The sequence below is a fragment of the Macaca mulatta genome, chromosome 1 (genome assembly GCF_049350105.2).
Source record: "Macaca mulatta isolate MMU2019108-1 chromosome 1, T2T-MMU8v2.0, whole genome shotgun sequence".
NCBI classification, from domain to species: domain Eukaryota; kingdom Metazoa; phylum Chordata; class Mammalia; order Primates; family Cercopithecidae; genus Macaca; species Macaca mulatta.
Window position 1 is genome coordinate 12,642,006 of NC_133406.1, and position 19,414 is coordinate 12,661,419.

The following is a 19,414-nucleotide window of genomic DNA, read 5'->3' on the forward strand; positions in this document are numbered from 1 at the left end:
AGACCATTTTATCTAGACCATTAAAACATTCTAGACCATTTTATCTAGACCATTAAAACATTCTCCATATCAGCAATAAGATAAGCATAAGATAAGAATAATGGCTTTCTTATCATTTGTGTGTTCACTGGAGTAGCCCTTTTAATTTCCTTCAAGAATTTCTCTTTTGCATTCATAACTTGGCTGTTTAGCATGAGAGACCTGACTTTCAGCCTATCTTGGCTTTTGATATGCCTTCCTCTCTAAGCTTAATTATTTCTAGCTTTTGATTGGAAGTGAGAAATACGTAACTCTTCCTCACTTAGAGCCCATCGTAGGGTTATCAATTGGCCTAGTTTCAATACTGTTGTGTCTCAGGGAATAGAGAGGCCCAAGGAGAGGGAGACAGAGGAATGGCCAGTCATCGGAGCAGTCAGAACACACACATTTATCAATTAAGTTCACTGTCTTATATGGGTGCAGTTCATGGTGGAGCTGTGCATGAGTGGGGGCAGGGAGTGAATGGGAAATTTGTGCACCTTTTGCTCAATTTAGCTGTGAACCTAAAAATTCTCTAAAAACATAAAGCGTATTAAAAATAATAATAAAAGAATCAACTACGGATGATGTGCCGGGAGTGGGAAAATGATAGCATTAGGTAATTCACCAATTAGATAATCAGCCCTCAGAGGATTAAATGACATGGGGTCTTCAGTTTTTGTTGATCAGACTCTGTGCTTGCTTTTCCCACTGCCCAAACAAGTGGTTTTTCTATTTTCGACAGTGGTCTGCACCACAGCCCTGGTCACCAGCGGGGATTCTCTGAAGCAGACCTTCAGCCCTTCCCTCCACTTCTGTCCCAGCGTCTGCCAGACACCAAAGCAAGTCTTTATCTCTCCCTGAAAATGCGCTGTTGTTATATTGTAAGGTTCTTGTTTTACTTTGTTTTCAAACATTGTTGTGGATTGACCCGTGTCTCCACACAATTCCCATGTTGGCATCCTAACCCTCAGTACTTTAGAATGTGACTGTATTTTGAAATGGGGTCCTTACAGAAGTAATCAAGTTAAAATGAGGTCATTGGGGTGGACCCTAACTCAGTATGACTGGCTTCCTTATGAAAAGGGGAAATTTGGACACAGACAGACAAACAAAGAGGGAAAACTATGTGAAGAAACACAGGGAGAAGCCAGGCAGCTACAAGCCAAGAAGAGAGGCCTGGAGCAGGTCCTTCCCTCACAGCCCTCAGAAGGAACCAACCCTGGGCGGGGCACGGTGGCTCACGCCTGTCATCCCAGCACTTTGGGAGGACGAGGTGGGTGGATCACCTGAGGTCAGGAGTTCAAGACCAGCCTGGCCAACATGGTAAAACCCCGTCTCTACAAAAATACAAAAATTAGCTGGGCATGGTGGCATGTGCCCATGATCCCAGCTACTCTTAGAAGGCTGAGGTGGGAGAATCGCTTGAACCAAGGAGGCAGAAGTTGCAGTGAGCTGAGATCACACCACTGCACTCTGGCCTGGGTGACAGAGCAAGTCTCAAAAAAAAAAAAAAAAAAAAAAGAAGGAACCAACCCTGCCAACACCTTGAGCTCAGACTTGTAGCCTCCAGAGCTATGAGATGATGGTAAGTTTAAGCCACTTCATTTGTGGCACTTTGTTATGGCAGCCCTAATACACTAACACCAACATATTAGAACTGCACTCTCCCCTCTTCCTTCTCCCTGCCACAATCCAAATCCCAAACCCTTGGGATTACATCCCTGGGTGAGTGCAATAGCCCTCAGGCTCTCCTGGCCTCAGTCTTTCTTCCTATCTAATCTCTAGACCATCCTCTGCTAGGATGCCCTTTCTAGAACTCTGCCTTTTTACCCCATCATTCCACCGTCAGACTTTCAGGAAATTTCCAGGGTGTGGGACATCAAGTTCACACTCTTCCATCCTGGCATTCAAGACTTCCATTTGAACAACTCTTCCCAAAGTAGTATTTAGAGGAAACGTGAGATGCAGGGGACATTTAACAGGTATGCCCCGGGGGTTGGGAAAACAAGTATTTCTCTGTTCAACTAAGCTTACCTGTCGATCAGGTGTTCTCTCTATCTTTTGCCTTTAGGGATATGTGCTGAGCTTCTCTAAGAGGGGGATTTTCTTAGTGTACTTGCCTATGGAGCTTCTGTTATTGGAGCATCCGTAAACACTTCCACTCACCCTTCCCAGTTGGAGAGTTTCAATGCCAAACTTGACTGTAAGTTCTAGGTATTCACTATTGTATCCGCAGTCCCTAAGGGAGTGCAGGTAATACATTCTTGGCGCTGAAATACTTGAAAGATAGAGGGATGAATGGATGTTTCACCATCTACTATCTCGCAATCTATTTCACATTTATCAAATACTGTCATACCATTGCCTATTTCACGCAGGTCTCTGCCTCCCTGCTGTATGAACAGAGTAAACTCTTTAGCCCCCTAACAACTCTGCTCCATTTCCTCCCTCCTGTCCCAACCAAATGCCATGATTCAAGCCACAACACCAGCTTCACATCAACTAACTCAACTTCTTGCCTTTGCATCCAAAAAGAATATTTCTAACTTTCCCCATCCAACCTTCTTTGAGTCCTGCCTCTGAAAAAGAGTTAAGATTCTTATTTATTTATTTATTCATTTATTTGACAAGATCTTGCTCTGTCACCCATGCTGGCATGCAGTAGCACAATCACAGCCTACTGCAGCCTCAACCTCCCAGACTCAAGTGATTCTCCCGCCTCAGCCTCCCAAGCAGCTGGGACTACAAGTGTGCACAACCACACCTGGCTAATTAAAAAGAAAGTTTTGGTTGGGTACAGTGGCTCACACCTGTAATCTCAGCACTTTGGGAGGCCGAGGTGGAGGGATCACCTGAGGCCAGGAGTTCGAGACCAGTCTGGCCGACACGGTGAGACCTATGGTGGTCTCTACTAAAAATGCAAAAATTAGCCGGGAGCAGTGGTGCACGCCTGTAGTCTAAGCTACTTGGGAGGCTGAGGCAGGTAAATCGCTTGAACCCAGGAGGTGGAAGTTGCAGTGAGCTGAGATCACACCACTGCACTCCAGCCTGGGCAACAGAGTGAGACTCCATCTCAAAAAAAGAAAAAAGAAAGAAAGAAATTTTTTATAGAGATGGGGTCTCACTTTATTGCCCAGGCTTGTCTTGAACTCCTGGTCTCAAGCAATTCTCCTGCCTCGGCCTCCCAAAGTGCTGGGGTTACAGGCCTGAGTCACCATGCCCGGCTGAGGTTCTTACTTTCAAAATGCAATATTCATCTCTCCGTGCCTTTGATGACTCTTATTTATCAAAATTACGTGTGCGTATTTCTTGACTTCCTTGCCAGGTTACAGATTCCTTGAGGAAAATTTAGTGTTGTGTGTTCTCTACCAAACATACGTATCAATAAATACTTGCTCAGAAAATGAATCCCCTCTACCTTCTATAGGAAAACATCCCATGTATTATCCCCCTTCTCGCCATTATTTGTAATCCTCCACTCCTGCTGATCCTTTTTCTTTCTAAAATCCTGAAGTTTCTCACCCTGAAAAGTAAAAAGGAAGCCTTTTCTGTACTTTTCAATACCTTCAAATAACATTTTAATATGTTTCTTTGCTACCTTAATGAATTTCTGGATAGAACTGCATAAGCATTCTCGTACTCACTTCTTAACTCTTGCAAGTAAATCCAATGATGTCTTGGTAGGTCTCCCTCTTGACCACACGGTGCCTCCTGCGGGTGGTGACTATTCCTTCCCCGACACGTGAGGCAATGTCCTTCCCTGGCTTTTCCCTTTCTTTATTCAATACATAGTTATTGAGACCTACTATGTAGTAGGCATTGAAGATACAATTATGAACAAAAAGACACAGGAGTCCCTCCCTCAAGGAGCATAGCCTAATCAATGGGCGAAGACAATGAAATAGTCAGCAGACATGTGGCTATGAACTAGGATCAGTGCTATGAAGGAAAGAATCGTTGCCTTGACCACAGATGGCTTTCTTCTCTGGCTATTCCTCTAGTTACCCCTGAGCTCCTTTCTTCCTCTGGCCTCCAAAAGTAAGTGTTCCTCAAGGTTCCATCTTGGTTCACTTGTCTGCTTTCCTATAACAACGAATTTCCTTGACAGTCTCATCCATGCCTAGGGCTTCAACTATAACCTCCCAATGCATGAATCCTAAGCACAGTACCTAGTGCTGTGTCATCCACACAAGCAGTCTCACTGGCACAACAAATCTCACATACCCCAAACTCCACACACCTTTATCTCCTCTTTCTTAACCAGCCAACCAAGAAAACTCAGTCCTAACAACACACACACACATCTGATGGTCTTCTTCCTGAATTCTCTATTGATCTTGTCAATAGCATCCTTCTCCCAGGCAGAGGCTTAAAATCCAGTCTCATCTTCGTTCAAGTCCCCCTGGGATCCCAGATAAGGTCATGAGAAAATCACTGAAAATCCCCAATACCTTCCACCACCTACGCCTCTCCGGCATTCAAGGCTCTGGTGCCCTGGTCTCAACTTACCTTCCAGCCTCATCACCTAAGATCTCTCAGGCCAAGTTCACTCTGTCACAGACTCTCCCCTCAGATCCTCTGTCTATACTAGGGGTGTCCAATATTTGGGCTTCCCTGGGCCATACTGGAAGAAGAATTGTCTTGGGCCACACGTAAAATATAGTAACGCTAATGATAGCTGAAGAGCTTTAAAAAATTGCCAAAACCCCGGCACAGTGGCTCACATCTGTAATCCTAGCACTTTGTGAGGCTGAGGCGGGTAGATCACTTGAGGTCAGGAGTTCGAGACCAGCCTGGCCAACATAGCAAAACCCTGTCTCTACTAAAAACACAAAAAAATTTAGCTGGGTGTGGTGGTGCGCACCTGTAATCCCAGCTACTAGGGAGGCTGAGCCAGGAAAATCGCTTGAACCCAGGTGGCGGAGGTTGCAGTGAGCTGAGATCACACCACTGCATTCCAGCCTGGGAGACAGAGTAAGATTCCATCTCAAAAAAAAAAAAAGCAAAAAAAAAAATTGCAAAAACACTCATAACGTTTTAAGAAAGTTTACAGATTAGTGTTGGGCTGCGTTCAAAGCTGTCCTGGGCCACATATGGCCTGCAGGCCACGGGTTGGACAAGCTTGGGCTATACCATTCCACCTACTAGGAGGGCTCTGGCTCCGGCCCTCAGACTCGCATCCTAGAATCTATTTCTGTGTTAGATGGGCATACCATGCTGCCATTGACTGTGACATCATCATGACCGTGACATCATCATGGCCATAGAGCAACAGGATGGCAAAACCATGGAGCAAACTGGATAAAATGTTTCTGAATTATTAAACAACAAAAGCAGGATATGGAACAATATCAAATTATTTGCAGGGTTTTTTTGGGGGGTTTTCTGTTTGTTTTTGATTTTTGAGATGGAGTCTCACTCTGTGGCCTAGGCTGGAGTACAGTGGTGCAATATCGGCTCACCACAACCTCTACCTCCTGGGTTCAAGCGACGATCCTGCCTCAGCCTCCAGAGTAGCTGGGATAACAGGCACCCACCACCACGCCCGGCTAATTTTTGTATTTTTAGTAGAGACAGGGTTTCCGTTTCCCCATGTTGGCCAGGCTGGTCTCAAACTCCTAACCTCAGGTGGTCCACCTGCCTCGGCCTCCCAAAGTGCTGGGATTATAGGCATGAGCCACTGCGCCCAGGCTTATTTGCAGTTTTTATAATTATACATACAAAAATGTACAAAGGAATACAACGAAGTAACAAAAATAGTTGTATTCAAGTGGTGAAACGGGCAATGCGCCTTTCATTGATCTAGAATCTAAATTTTATATGGTATGCTTTTTAAAGTAACCCTTTTAGAATCATTTTAGATTAACAGAAAATTTGAGAAGACAGTGTAAAGAATTCCTATATATATATATCCTACCCCCGGTTTCTCTTATTATGAACATCTTACATTAGTGGAATATGTTTGTCGCGAGTAAATGAGCCAATAACTTAATGATACTGTAGTTTCTTCCTCTTTTTTGAGAGAGTCTTGCTCTGTCACCCATGCTGGAGTGCAGTAGCAAAATCACAGCTCACTGCAGCTTCAGCCTCCCAGGCTCAAGCTGAGCATGATCTCAGCTCACTGCAACCTTCCCCTCCTGAGTTCATGCCATTCTCCTGCCTCAGCCTCCCGAATAACTGGGATTACAGGCGCCCACCATCATGCCCGGCTAATTTTTGTATTTTTAGTAGGGACAGGGTTTCACCATGTTGGCCAGGCTGATCTAGAACTCCTGATCTCAGGTGATCTGCCCACTTTGGCCTCCCAAAGTGCTGGGATTACAGGCATGAGCCACCGAGCCGGACTGTAGTTTCTTAATGTAATTTCTAAAACTAAAAAAACTTGTTTTGTAACCCAAATAAACAACAAAGAAGACAATGTCATTCTTTTCATAACTTCTAACTCCAACTTAGTACCCTAATATTTATTATTTTTCTTATTTTTGTTTTATTACCTTAGATTCCTCTTGGCATGGATTCTTGGCTACAAATTGGAACTAATTTTTTTTTTTTTTTTTTTTGGGTAACAGGGTCTGGCTCTGTCTCCCAGGCTGGAGTGCAGTGGCACGATTTCCGCTCCCTGCAACCTCTGCTTCCCAGGTTTAAGCAATCCTCTCACCTCAGCCTCCTGAGTAGCTAGGACCACAGGTGTGGTTAATTTTTGTATCTTCTGTAGTTTGAGGTTTTGCCATGTTGCCCAGGCTGGTCTCAAACTCCTGGGCTCAAGTGATCTGCCCACCTTGGCTTCCCAAAGTGCTGGGATTACAGGCGTGCACCTCTGTACCCAGCTGGAACAAATTTTTGCTTTACTTTCATTTGCCATATGCTTGTGCATGTAGTTAAAGTAATTAAAACTTTATTGATTGATAAAGGTCCTAGGAAATGTTTTCCTTAACGTAAAGTATGGAAATTGTTTACATATCTGAGCCTTACGCACATCCAAGAATCAAACTGTGTGTGTACCGCCTCTCCAACAACTCTATAAGGTCTGCCTGGGGTCTCATCTTCCACCACCTCCTTCTCCTGTATTTTTTATGTCCAAGAATACCCAGTTCACATTGGTCTTAGAGTATATCCTCAATAAATACCAGTTGTAGTAAGCTGTAGAAGTTGAATAGTTCTAGTAGATGGGGTATTGATTTTAAATAACTAAAAATACAGGGTTCTTTCTGAAACTCTACTTGAGACGTCAGACCTTATTGTTTTGTTTCGTTTAAGAGCCAGGTCTTGCTATGTTGCCAGACTAGCCTCAAACTCCAGCTCTCAAGCGATCCTCCCACCTCAGTCTCCTGAGTAGCTGGGACCACAGGCATGTGCGACCATGCCTGGCTTAGACTTTAACTTTTGACACTAGGACACTACCATGTTGTTCCTCAGCATCATTCAAAAAAGGAAGCTAAAATTAATCCTTAGTAGGAGTAGATTTTAGTTCTTAAATTACAAAAATCACTAAAAAGGCAGATAATAATTATTCTAAAGAACATACTTCCAGCTTGCTTTTGTTTTATTTATTTATTTATTTTAAGACAGAGTCTCACTCTGTCACCTAGGCTGGAGTGCAGTGGCACAATCTCGGCTCACTGCAACCTCCACCTCCTGGTTCAAGCAATTCTCCCGCCTCAGCCTCCCAAGTAGTTGGGATTACAGGTGCCTGCCACTGCACCCTGCTAATTATTGTAGTGTTAGTAGAGACAGGGTTTCACCATCTTGGCCAGGCTGGTCTTGAACTCCTGACCTCGTGATCCACCTGCCTCCACCCCCCCGAGTGCTGGGATTATAGGCATGAGCCACCGAGCTCGGCCTCCAGCTTGCTTTTAATGTCTGAACTATAGAGTGGAGTGTGGGTTGTTTTCTTCTTTTAAACGTTTCTCCCTGGTGAAGTTTCTTTGTTCTAATTGCCAAGTTCATTTCAAAGAATCCTTCTGAGTATCTAGCAGTTAAAACAAATCCTATAGATTATACAAGGAAATAGTCAACGGAAGCAGCCAGCTGCTTATAGTACTACTTTTTATAGGACAAGAAGACATTTGTTTTAAAACAGAACTTTAAAAATCTCAGAGAGGTCATTCCCCTATTTTTTTAGTTGATAAATATATTTCACCTTTTAGGACAGTATTTACTTGATATAGCCAAAATTATAACACTGAAATTAGGGAAAATGCTGAACAGTGTGCTAACATATATTCTGTACCTCATCTTAAGTGGTTTTGGAAAATCCCTAAAAGTAAAGTACATGAAAAACTTAGCATTCTTTTATCTTCAAGGAAGTCTACATGCTACCAAAAAAATTTGAGGAGCAAAACTTTGTTTAAAAATTAGGATAATGAGAAGAACAAATTTATACTTTCAGTTTACTAAACTAGTTTAAATTCGGTAAGTACAGAAGCCCATTATTAGATTGTAATTTCAAGGAAAATGTTGAGTATCAAGAGTAAAGTCAAGTCTGATATTCACAATTAATGGCTGAAGATTCCCCGAAACAAAGTTAAAAGTAGCACCACTGACCATTTTCAAGAGTTATGTGTTTTAATTTAAATTGCTTATTTTATCAACTATTGTGTAACTTCTCTTTATTACAGAGGTGATTTGACTACCCAACAATGTTACTATTAAAGACTTTATTACAGACTGATGTTTTTAAAGCAAGACTAGGCAAAACTTGTTACAAATTAACTTGATGTTATATATAGAAGGAGCAGAACTGAATCAGCCTATTTGAGGCAAGACATGCCTTTGAGATATCGAATGCTGTAAATATAGTTAAGCAACTCTGCTAATGAGCTTTGGGAGAGAACAGAGGTGGCTTGGACAGTACAAGTAACTGACCAAGGAAGTCCCCAGAAAGATGTATATCAAAAGGTGGAACAGTGGAATGACAGGCAATTCTCAATTTTTTGTATGTACCTTTTTGCACAATCTGAACTTTAACATGATGAACATTCTGGTCAGGTGCAGTGGCTCACGCCTGTAATACCAGCACTTTGGGGGGCCTAGGTGGACAGATCACTTGAGGCCAAGAGTTTGAGACTAGCCTGGCCAACATGGCAAAACCCTATCTCTACTAAAAATACAAAAAATAAAAATAAAAAATTAGCCGGGCGTGGTGGCGGGCGCCTGTAGTCCCAGTTACTCGGGAGGCTGAGGCAGGAGAATCACGTGAACCTGGGAGGTGGAGCCTGCAGTGAGCCGAGATCACACCACTGCACTCCAGCCTGGGCGACAGAGCGAGACTCCGTCTCAAAAAAAAAAAAAAAAAAAAAAATTAGCCAGGCATGGTGGCACACACCTGTAATCTCAGTTACTCAGGAGGCTGAGGCACAAGAATCTCTTGAACCTGGGAGGCAGAGATTACAGTGAGCCAAGATCACACCACTGCACTCCAGCCTGGACAACAGAGTGAGATTCTGTCTCAAAAAATAAATAAATAAATAAAAATTTTTAAAAATAACATTCTTTTATAATCATAACACAATAAATATTTCCTTTTTTGTAAAAGGATAATAGAAATAATATGTTAAAGTTTGACATCTGATATCTAAAAAAATTAAAGTTTTATAAAGCATTACAAAAGTATTATATTAGAGTATCTAGTTTTGTTGTGTCTTAAAGAATTTGCCCAACCCCAGGGTGCCAACTGCATTAGAAAGAAAGCAGCTCTCCTTTCTAACTCACCAGCATTGATTTTCTGTTGCTGGCATGTAGACAAGTATTTCAAAAAATGAGTGAAAGCTACAATACTTATTAGAAGTAAAAAAGTTCTAAAGATATGCTGCTTTACTAGGATGCTTAGAGACCATTTGCAAACCCTGTATATGATCTAGAAATCCTGTTTCTCATTTTTTATTTGTAAAGTTCTATAATTCTCAAAACATTTTAGGTGGGTTATCATGTACCTAAGGGTAAAATATAGTTGAAATTATTCTTACCTGATTTTTCATATCTGAATTTGGTGGGCAGTTCAAAGTAATCGTATTACATTCTTCAGCTAGGGGAAAAAAAAAAAAGAAAGAAAGAAACAAAGTGTGATTTTAAAAAGCACACACTCCATGGTGTAAGACCTAAAATTAAGGCTCAGTGTCACATGCTGCCTTGGCACCTGGTAAAATCAGAAGGGCTGGACTACAAACTCCTCTCCAAACTCTGCTCTTAAGGATAAGATCCCCCTGCTAAACAATGCTCCTTACCAAGAGATTAGGCACAATTCCTGCTTATTTTTTATTTATTTTTTTAAAATAAGAGACAAAGGTGGGCGAATCATCTGAGGTCAGGAGCTCGAGACCAGCCTGACCAATATGGTGAAACCTCGTCCCTACTAAAAACACAAAATTAGCCGGGCGTGGTGGCGCATGCCTGTAATCCCAGCTGCTCGGGAGGCTGAGGCAGGAGAATCGCTTGAACCCAGGAGGCGAAGGTTGCAGTGAGCTGAGATCGTGCCATTGCACTCCAGCCTGGACAACAAGAGCAAAACTCCAACTCAAAAAAAAAATAAAAATAGAGATAGAGGGTCTCACTCTGTCATCCAGGCTAGAGTGCAGCTCACAGTAACTTGGAGCTCCTGGGCTCATGTGATCCTCCCGCCTCAGCCTCCCAAGTGTCTGGGAAGATAGGCATGTGCCACCACACCCAGCAAAGGAAGATATAGGGTCTCACTGTGTTGTCCGTGCTGGTTTCGAACTCCTGGCCTCAACTGATCCTCCTGTCTTGGCCTCCCAAAGTGTTGGGACTACTAGCGTGAGCCACTGTGACTGCCCCCTGCTTATCTTTGGGTAGTGGGTTTCAGTTTCCTGCCAACCTGTGGAATTATTCCAACAGGCTGATCATGTCCTCCCATGGGAACCAGAAGGCAGCCCACCCTTTTGATGCCACAGTGTTTGCCTCACACAGCCCACAGTTTTTCGCTCTGCTCTCAGGTACAACATCTGTGTCTCCCTGCGTGGCTCTGTGTGATGGGCAGTGTCCTCCTCCCCTGGGCTGTCAGCATATGTGACTCATAAACTGCTGCTGATCTTGTCTCTCCAGTGTTGGGTGTGTGTGTTTGTCCATCCCCATAATCCTAGAGCAGGGGTGAGGAGAAGGTGATCAAAACAACTGGAGTGATAGCCAGAAGTGGTGGCTCGTGCCTGTAACGACAGCTACTCAGGAGGCTGAGGCAGGAGGATCACTTGAGACAGGAGTTTGAGGGCAGCCTGGGCAACACAGTGAGACCCGATCTCAAAAAAATTAAAAATTAGCCAGGCATGGTGGTGTGTGCCTGTAGTCCCAGCTACTTGGGAGGCTGAGAGGGGAGGATCGCTTGAGCCCAGGAGTTCAAGGCTGCAGTGAGCTCTGATCATGCCACTGCACTCCAGCCTGGGGGACAGAATGAGACCCTGTCTCCAAAAAAAGAAACAACTGGCGTAATTAACAGGATGACCCAACCACAATCAAGGATATTTGGTCAGATTTCATTAATTGCTCTCGGCTAACCAACTTCACTAATACCATGCAGGCTGCCTGGGATGGAATTGACGATTACCAGAAGATTTGCATTCTGGCCTATGCAATGCTGTGTTGTCTCTGTTGATTGCTTGCTATCTCATCCCAAGATGAAAACTGTTGTGAACTGACTGGACCCCAGTGCTGTCAGGTTGGGCCTGTGTTTGGCAGGTGGTCTCTTGAGGCTCCCATCTGTAAAGACGGTGGTAGTACAGCCCCCTAACCGGTTGCTGCTTAAGTCCCACTTATCGAGGGATAGGTGCAAGCTCTCTTAGCAACACAACTAGCCTGGTGACCATCACTGGCCACTTGGGGCAGCTGTACAGACACTGTTTGTGAATGTGCATCCCCAGGTCAGCCATGGGGATGGTCCTTTGCAGACAGAGGTTTGCAGAAAGGAAGGAGAGAAACCAGGGAATTCCCCAGGGGAGTTTCCCTTGTGCCCTGGTTGCTGTTAAGGCCGAGGGCATGACCCTGCCTATCCCCTTAGCTGCTGCTTCCCTTGCTGCTGCCCATGTGTTCTCCTCTGAGGACATTCTCACTTGACATTCTCATGCAGGCCACGCAGTACAGTACTCACAACAATGCTCACGGAAAGAGATGGGCCACTGCCCCCACACACAGGGCAAGGCCCTGCCACTGTGGTGAAATTTCTAAAAATTACTTGGTAAACTAAGGGCTGCTCCCACGCAGACACTGTCAATAAAGAGTATTGACCCTTTCTGCACCCACAATGTGAATACAAGTCTAGTATTTTTTAGTTCTTTTTTGGGTTCTGGTGGCAACATATTTCTCATTTACAAATTTAGTCCCATTGATGCCAGTACTTGCAAGTTAGCTCAATGTAAATTTGAGCCCCTCTAATAAAAGTCTACAGCAGGCAGTCCCATTAGGACCCCTAGAGATTTCTACACTGCAGGGGCTTCAGCAACCTCCTCGCATTCCCCCTGAAGTCTCTGGACCACCCATGACAGCTGCAAGTTGTCCACAGGCTTTTGACGCAAGAAACTGCCCTCCTAGGCTCTGTTCTATACATTATTAGAGCAGCATCTGCTAGCTGCATACTGGGCTCTCTTGGAAATAGAGGCTGTCATTAAACCCTAGCTGTGCCCCTCCACACTGCTCTGTCCATTATGTCTTGGGTCATGGAAGCAAAATCCTGCAAGCTCCGCATGGTTACCAAGGCCTCCTTGATACAGGATGGAGCCAAACCCGGGCCCTCTGGCATATTCCATCTGCAGGAAGGGGTGGCGTCCCCCATCCCTCACCAGAGCCCGTGGTGCTGGAAAAAGTCACCCCTCTTGCAGACTTCTAGGTTATCTGGGGAGCCCCTTCAAAACAACTGGGTGAAAAGCAATGGGAATTTGTAGACTTTACAGATGACATCACCCCCATCATGCACGATGAAGCTCAGTGGATAGCTGCTGCTTTCCATCCCTTAACCAGCATATCCCTGATAAAGGAGGGACCCAAGGTTAGCAAAACTGGTCAAACTTCAGGCAGTCATCTTATTGCTGGATGTCCTGGCCAACAAATTGCCCCATCTGCACAGTTTTTATAAACTCTTGGACCATTGCCTAAGAGCTGCATCCTTTGTGGTAAGGAACTCTCAGAATCTCTTGCTTCAAATACACCCAAACTATAAATCAAAGAAACAGATGTCCCTACGTACAGCAAGGCCATAATACGAGGCTTCAGTAGAACATTTCTGGTCCCCCTTGGAGTCCCACATATTACTGACAGTGAACAAGACACTCATTTTTCTTCTGAGAATATACAATGCCGGGTTCTTAAGCCATTCAATGAAACTTTCACCTCCCCTCTCTTATCAGGCAGCAGGTTCAATTGAGAGGCATAATGAAATCTTCAAGGAACTCCTATGTAAGTTACTGGGTGTCACTACTGCCACAGGCCTTAATGAATCTAAATCCACAACCTCTGGGGACATGTACTCCCTACTCAACCGCCTTTACTGGCCATCGTGGGACACCTCTAAAGTTCATGTTTTTGGTGATAGTCTCACCATGTGGCCCTCTCCCTCCTGGTCAAGTGCCTTCCTTGCTTCTTAGTGGGGCACTTCTATTCCCTAGAAGTCTCAGCCATCATCAAGGTTTAAATTTATGCCATGGCATCCAGGGGTGAACTGCTGTATAAGACCTAACATTGAGGCTCAATTTATGTGATGCCCTGACACTGGTAGAACCTGGAAGGGCTCACACCTGTAAGCCCAGCACTTTGGGAGGCCAGGGCGGGTGGGTCATTTGAGGTTAGGAGTTGGAGACCAGCCTGGTTAACATGGTGAAACCCCATCTTTATTAAAAATACAAAACTTAACCAGGAATGGTGGCTCACACCTGTAATCCCAGCACTTTGGGAGGCCAAGGTGGGTGGATCATCTGAGGTCAGGAGTTGGAGACCAGCCTGGCCAACATGGTGAAACCCCATTTTTACTAAAAGTACAAAACTTAACCGGGCGTGGTGGCTCACACCTGTAATCCCAGCTACACAGGAGGCTGAGGCAGGAGAATTGCTTGAACCCAGGAGGTGGAGGTTGTAGTGAGCCGAGATCGTGCCACCGCACTCCAGGCTGGGTGACAGAGTGAGACTTCATCTCAAAAAAAAAAAAAAAAAAAGAACTGGGAAGGTCCTGAATGGCTTAACCACAAGTTCCCCTTGCCACTCTGCTCCCATAGAGAAAGTCCCCTAGCCAAAAAATGCCCCTTACCAAGGGGACCAGGCACAGTCCTTGTTCTCTTTTTGTAAAGGGCTTCATTTCCCCCGACTCCATGGACTTACTCAAACAAGTCAATCACATTCTGCATGACAACCAGGAGGCACCCCACCCTCTTAATACTATAAAGACTGTCTGACAGCCCCTGGTTGTTTGCTCTGCTCTTAAGTGCAACCCCCCTGTGGCCCTGCATGATGCACAGTGTCCTCCTCTCCCAGGCTGAGTATACATGACTCATAAATTCCTGTCGATCTCATCTGTTCAGTGTTGAGTGTTATGTGTTTGGCCATCCCTGTAACCCTAAGATGGAATCCCTCCCTCACCAACGGGGTGAAGAGGAGACAATCAAAACACATTCTCGCCTGGTGGGTTGCGGTGGCTCATGCCTGTAATCCCAGCACTTTGGAAGGCTGAGGCAGGTGGATCACCTGAGGTCAGGAGTTCGAGACCAGCCTGGCCAACATGGTGAAACCACGTCTCTACTGAAAATACAAAAATTAGCTGGGTGTGGTGGCGCATGCCTGCAATCTTATGAACTCCAGCCTAGGAGACAGAGGGAGACTCCATCTCAAAAAAAAAAAAAAAAAAAAAATCCCCTGATTAACAACATGATATTAAATTCCACTGTATTCATTTGTCTGTCATTTTATTAAGCCTTTCAGACAGTAGAGAGTGGGATTATACTTGTCCCAACAGCTCACCCTCCTAAAGGTCAGACCTAAACCACTTTGGTTCTCTTGTTCAAGTTCAGGTTGCCAGCAAAAAGCAAAGGAACTTAAAACTCATGTTAAACATTTAACATCTTTCCATATGAATTGCTAGGAAGCAACTTCCATTCCAAAGTTGTGTTAACTTCACAGTTTCCCTACCAATGGTGAAGATGGTACAAAACAGCTTAAAAACTGATTTTGTTCCATCAGATTCTAATCTTTAGTCACAGAATTCAAGGCCATACTCTAAACTTTAAAGTTGGCAGAAATATATTATAAAAGAAATTTTAGTATCATGTAAAATTTTAAAGTTATTTAGCCTTAAATACAGAACCATTTAACTCAGGGTTGAAAAGTCAGGATGAAGTAAGGGATTGATTGATTAAGTCATTTGTTTTTTACATTCATTAGCAGTCTTTTTTATTTTATGTGTTTATTTATTTTGAAACAGAGTCTCACTTCGTTGCCCAGGCTGGAGTGCAGTGGCATGATCTCAGCTCATTGCAATCTCTGCCTCCCAGGTTCAAGCGATTCTCCTGCCTCAGCCACTCCAGTATCTGGGATTACAGGTACATGCCACCACACCTGACTAATTTTATTTTTGTATTTTTAGTAGAGACGGGGTATCGCCATGTTGACCAGGCTGGTCTGGAACTCCTGGCCTCAAGTAATCCAGCCACCTTGGCCTCCCAAAGCTCTGGGATTACAGGCGTGAGTCACCGTACATGCATTGGTATTCATTCACCTATTATGCACTGAGCTGCTAGACTGGTTCAAATAAAAGACCATGTGTATTCATTGTCTCACACACAATTCTGACTAGAATAAAAGACTTTCTTTTCATAATAGTATGATCTGAGAAACTGAAGCTAAAAGTGTGGCCTTTGCCTAAGGCTGTGTATGTCATCTTTTTACAGCTACAGCGGTTGCCATCTGACCCAGGTTTGTGTCCCTCTCAGCTCTCCTGCCTCTCAATCAGAGTGCTGGGCTCTCCCCCAGACCTCCTTAGTTGGAATCTCCAGGGGTGCACACGTCTGCATTGTTGACAAGCATCCCCACATTCTGATGCACACTGAAGGGTCATTCATCACAGCCCAATGTAATAAGCATGTGACTTCAATCACAGTCATTCCCACAATGTCAAAATTATTAACCCAGATTTCTTTAAAGTGTTTTTTTTTTTTTTCTCAATATGAGAAGTTGAGTTTTTTGTTTTGTTTTAGTTTTGTTTTTGTTGAGATGGGGACTCACTGTCACCCAAGCTATAGTGCAGCGGCACAGTTATAGCTATAGCTCACTGCAGCCTCGAACTCCAGGCTCAAACGATCCTCCAGCCTCAGCCTCCCATGTAGCTGGGACTATAGGTGTGCACCACTACACTCAGCTAATTAATTTTTTTTTTTTTTGTATAGATAGGAGTCTCACTATGTTGCTCAGGCTAGTCTCAAACTCCTAGTCTCAAGTGGTCCTCCTGCCTCAGGCTCCTGAAACACTGGGAAAGAATTTGAATTTAATAGCAACTTTTCTCAGGTGGTTTTCCAAATGCTCCCATGGTCACAGTCTTCTCCCTCCCCTCTATCCTCTTATACATAAAAGATTAAAAAATGTTTTGGAGAGTTGTTTCCATTGTATTCTTGCCATAACTGGGAGGGGAGGGCACACTGATTTTTGGTTTACTGTAACAGAAGATTCCCAAGAGGGTCTCTGTCAAGGCTTGGGGGACAGGGGCGGGGAGTGTATTTATTGAACAAGCAGGATGAGAACACACAGCACACCATGCAGGTGGGAGGATGCGGAGTTTCCCATGAGAACAGGGACAACTCTTCCCGTGGCATCACTATCAATCCGTGAGGTAGGAAATCATATCAAATACAACATATTGGCTTCCTAGTTTTAGGACAGACATTTCTACTTTTGAATTATTTAGCGATTTCCTGGTACTCGTTTATTTTCTCTTCACGTGTTCAAACTGAACTACTCCTTCATAGTTAATTAGATTGTTAATGTAATTAACAATGTTAATTACATTGCTCTAAAAGGCATCCCCAAACAGCATCTATGCTTAAGTTCAAGTTCCTGAAACTTCTTAAGGTAGCATTAGTCTACCTTACTTCGGTGGGCTCACGCCTGTAATCCCAGAACTTTGGGAAGCTGAGATGGGTGGATTGCTTGAGGTCACGAGTTTGAGACCAGCCTGGCCAACATGGTGAAACCTCCTTTCTACTAAAAAATACAAAAATTAGCTAGGTGTGGTGGTGGGCGTCCGTAGTCCCAGCTACTTAGAAGGCTGAAGTGAGAGAATTGCTTGAACCTGGGAGGCAGAGGTTGCAGTGAGTTGAGATCATGCCACTGCACTCCAGGCTGGGTGACAGAGCAAGACTCAGAAAAAAAAAAAAAGAGGCCGGTGCGGTGGCTTACACCTGTAATCCCAGCACTTTGGGAGGTCGAGGTGGGTGGATCACGAAGTCAGGAGATCAAAACCATCCTGGCTAACACAATGAAACCCCGTCTCTACCAAAAATACAAAAAATTAGCTGGGCTTGGTAGCCAGTGCCTGTAGTCCCAGCTACTCGGCAGGCTGAGCCAGGAGGCAGAGCTTGCAGTGAGCTGAGATCACACCACTGCGCTCCAGCCTGGGTGACAGAGCGTGACTCCATCTTAAAAAAAAAAGAAAAAAAGAAAAGAAAAGAAAAAAAAAAGTCTACCTTACTTCTCTTTAACTTCTAAATACACTATAACATTTTTGAATGATCAAAGAAAAGAGCAAGGACACGAGAGGAAATGAAGATGATAAAATCTTGTTAGATTCATGTATTTAAGTGTAATTTTCTCCCATTATGAATAGTGGCTCAAAAATCAAAATTCCTTTTTCAAACACATTTTTCTCTCAAAAATGTGAACAGTCACATTCCCTTCAGAACAATTAAGCAGCAGCTTCTATGAGATACTGGGAATCATGTGATGGAAAGTAAACCTCAATCTCACCAGTTCTTAGTACCCGCAGACTCACAGAATGGCCATCAGAAAAGAGCCCCAAACAAAATGAACCCCCGAAAACTGTAAAATCAGGGGGTGACTGCTTGAGATGGAAGCTCTGCATTTATGCCCAATGAGAAAACAGATATAATTTATATTAACACATTTCACCTCAAAAACAGATGCTGATCACTGAAATTACACTAGATTTCCACAGCTGATTATTAAACCACATTATTCAAAACCAATCTATTCTGGCCACTGTTAAAGGTTTATACTCTCTGTGAATAATGTAGGAATATGCTAGCAGTATGAAAGAGATTTTGTGAAACTGTTAACGCTAATTACAAATGATGCTTCTAGTAAATAAAGCTGGCCTCCTTAAAACTCACTTAAATGTTGGCGTCCTAGTCTTTCCTTTATAGAATTAAATTACAATTGCTTTTAAGTCTATAAATCAGTCTCTTTGTTAATTCACGTGGATTTTTCTTTCCCTAAAAACAATTTATTTATTTATTTATTTATTTATTTATTTATTTATGAGACAAGGTCTCATTCTGTCACCTAGGCTGGGGTGCAGCCCAGGAGGTTCATGCCTCACTGTAGCCTCAACCTACCAGGCTCAGGTGATCCATCCACCCCAGCTTCCCTGGTAGCTGGGATTACGGCACATGTCACCACGCTTGGCTAATTTTTTATAGTTTTTGGATAGACGGGGTTTCACCATGTTGTCCAGGCTGGTCTTGAACTCCTGGGGTCAACTGTGAGCCAAGGCACCCAGCCATAAACAACTTGAATGGGAAAATTACCATAATGTCTAATGATAGTATTGGTCCCACTAGTGACATCAAAGAAAAATACTAGCAGACATCAAATTGTTATATTGTTGAGTGCAAATGCAGGAGTAAGTTTTTAAACTTCCAGACATGGTTCATTTACTTATAAAATGATGTATTTCTTTGGAAATAAGAAATTATGCACTTAATAATAATGTTCACCCCAATCTGTTCCTTGATCTAAGAAAAAAATACTATTCAGCATGAATAAGGACAAAGGAAAGACCGAGGGTATGGTTTTCACATTCATGTTACTTATAAATTCATTAAGGTTTTGTAGAACTCAAATTCTAGGAGAAATCTGATGATACAATTACTGTATTATCAGGTTGCTAGGCAACAATCTTTTTCTTTCAAAACAGGAAATCCACTTAAGAGTGACAAAAAAAGATATTGAGCCCGATGGCACCACGACATTCAATGCTAGGGCCACTGCAGCTCCGTCTTTTTCTAAGACAGTTTCACTTTGCCACTCTGACTGAAAGCTTGATTTTTCACACTTCTTCAGCCGGATTTCCCTGCACCCCTGTCTGGTGCTCACAAGTGCCAGGCACCATTCTCGATTTATTTCATTGAATTCTCACCAGCACCCTGGGAGGTGGACAGTAACCTTGTCCTTCCTGCTG

At 43.6% G+C, this 19,414-nt stretch overlaps 1 protein-coding gene across 2 annotated transcripts in view; it reads right to left on the reverse strand.

Annotated features, from left to right (window-relative positions):
- Positions 1-19,414, reverse strand: part of EDARADD (EDAR associated death domain) — an 86,529-nt gene that overhangs the window by 45,264 nt on the left and 21,851 nt on the right. For both annotated transcript variants that reach the window (XM_001099801.5, XM_015126982.3), the window contains exon 4: positions 9,987-10,045. In XM_001099801.5, the coding sequence (XP_001099801.3) occupies positions 9,987-10,045 (59 nt within the window). The remainder of the gene's footprint in view (positions 1-9,986; positions 10,046-19,414) is intronic.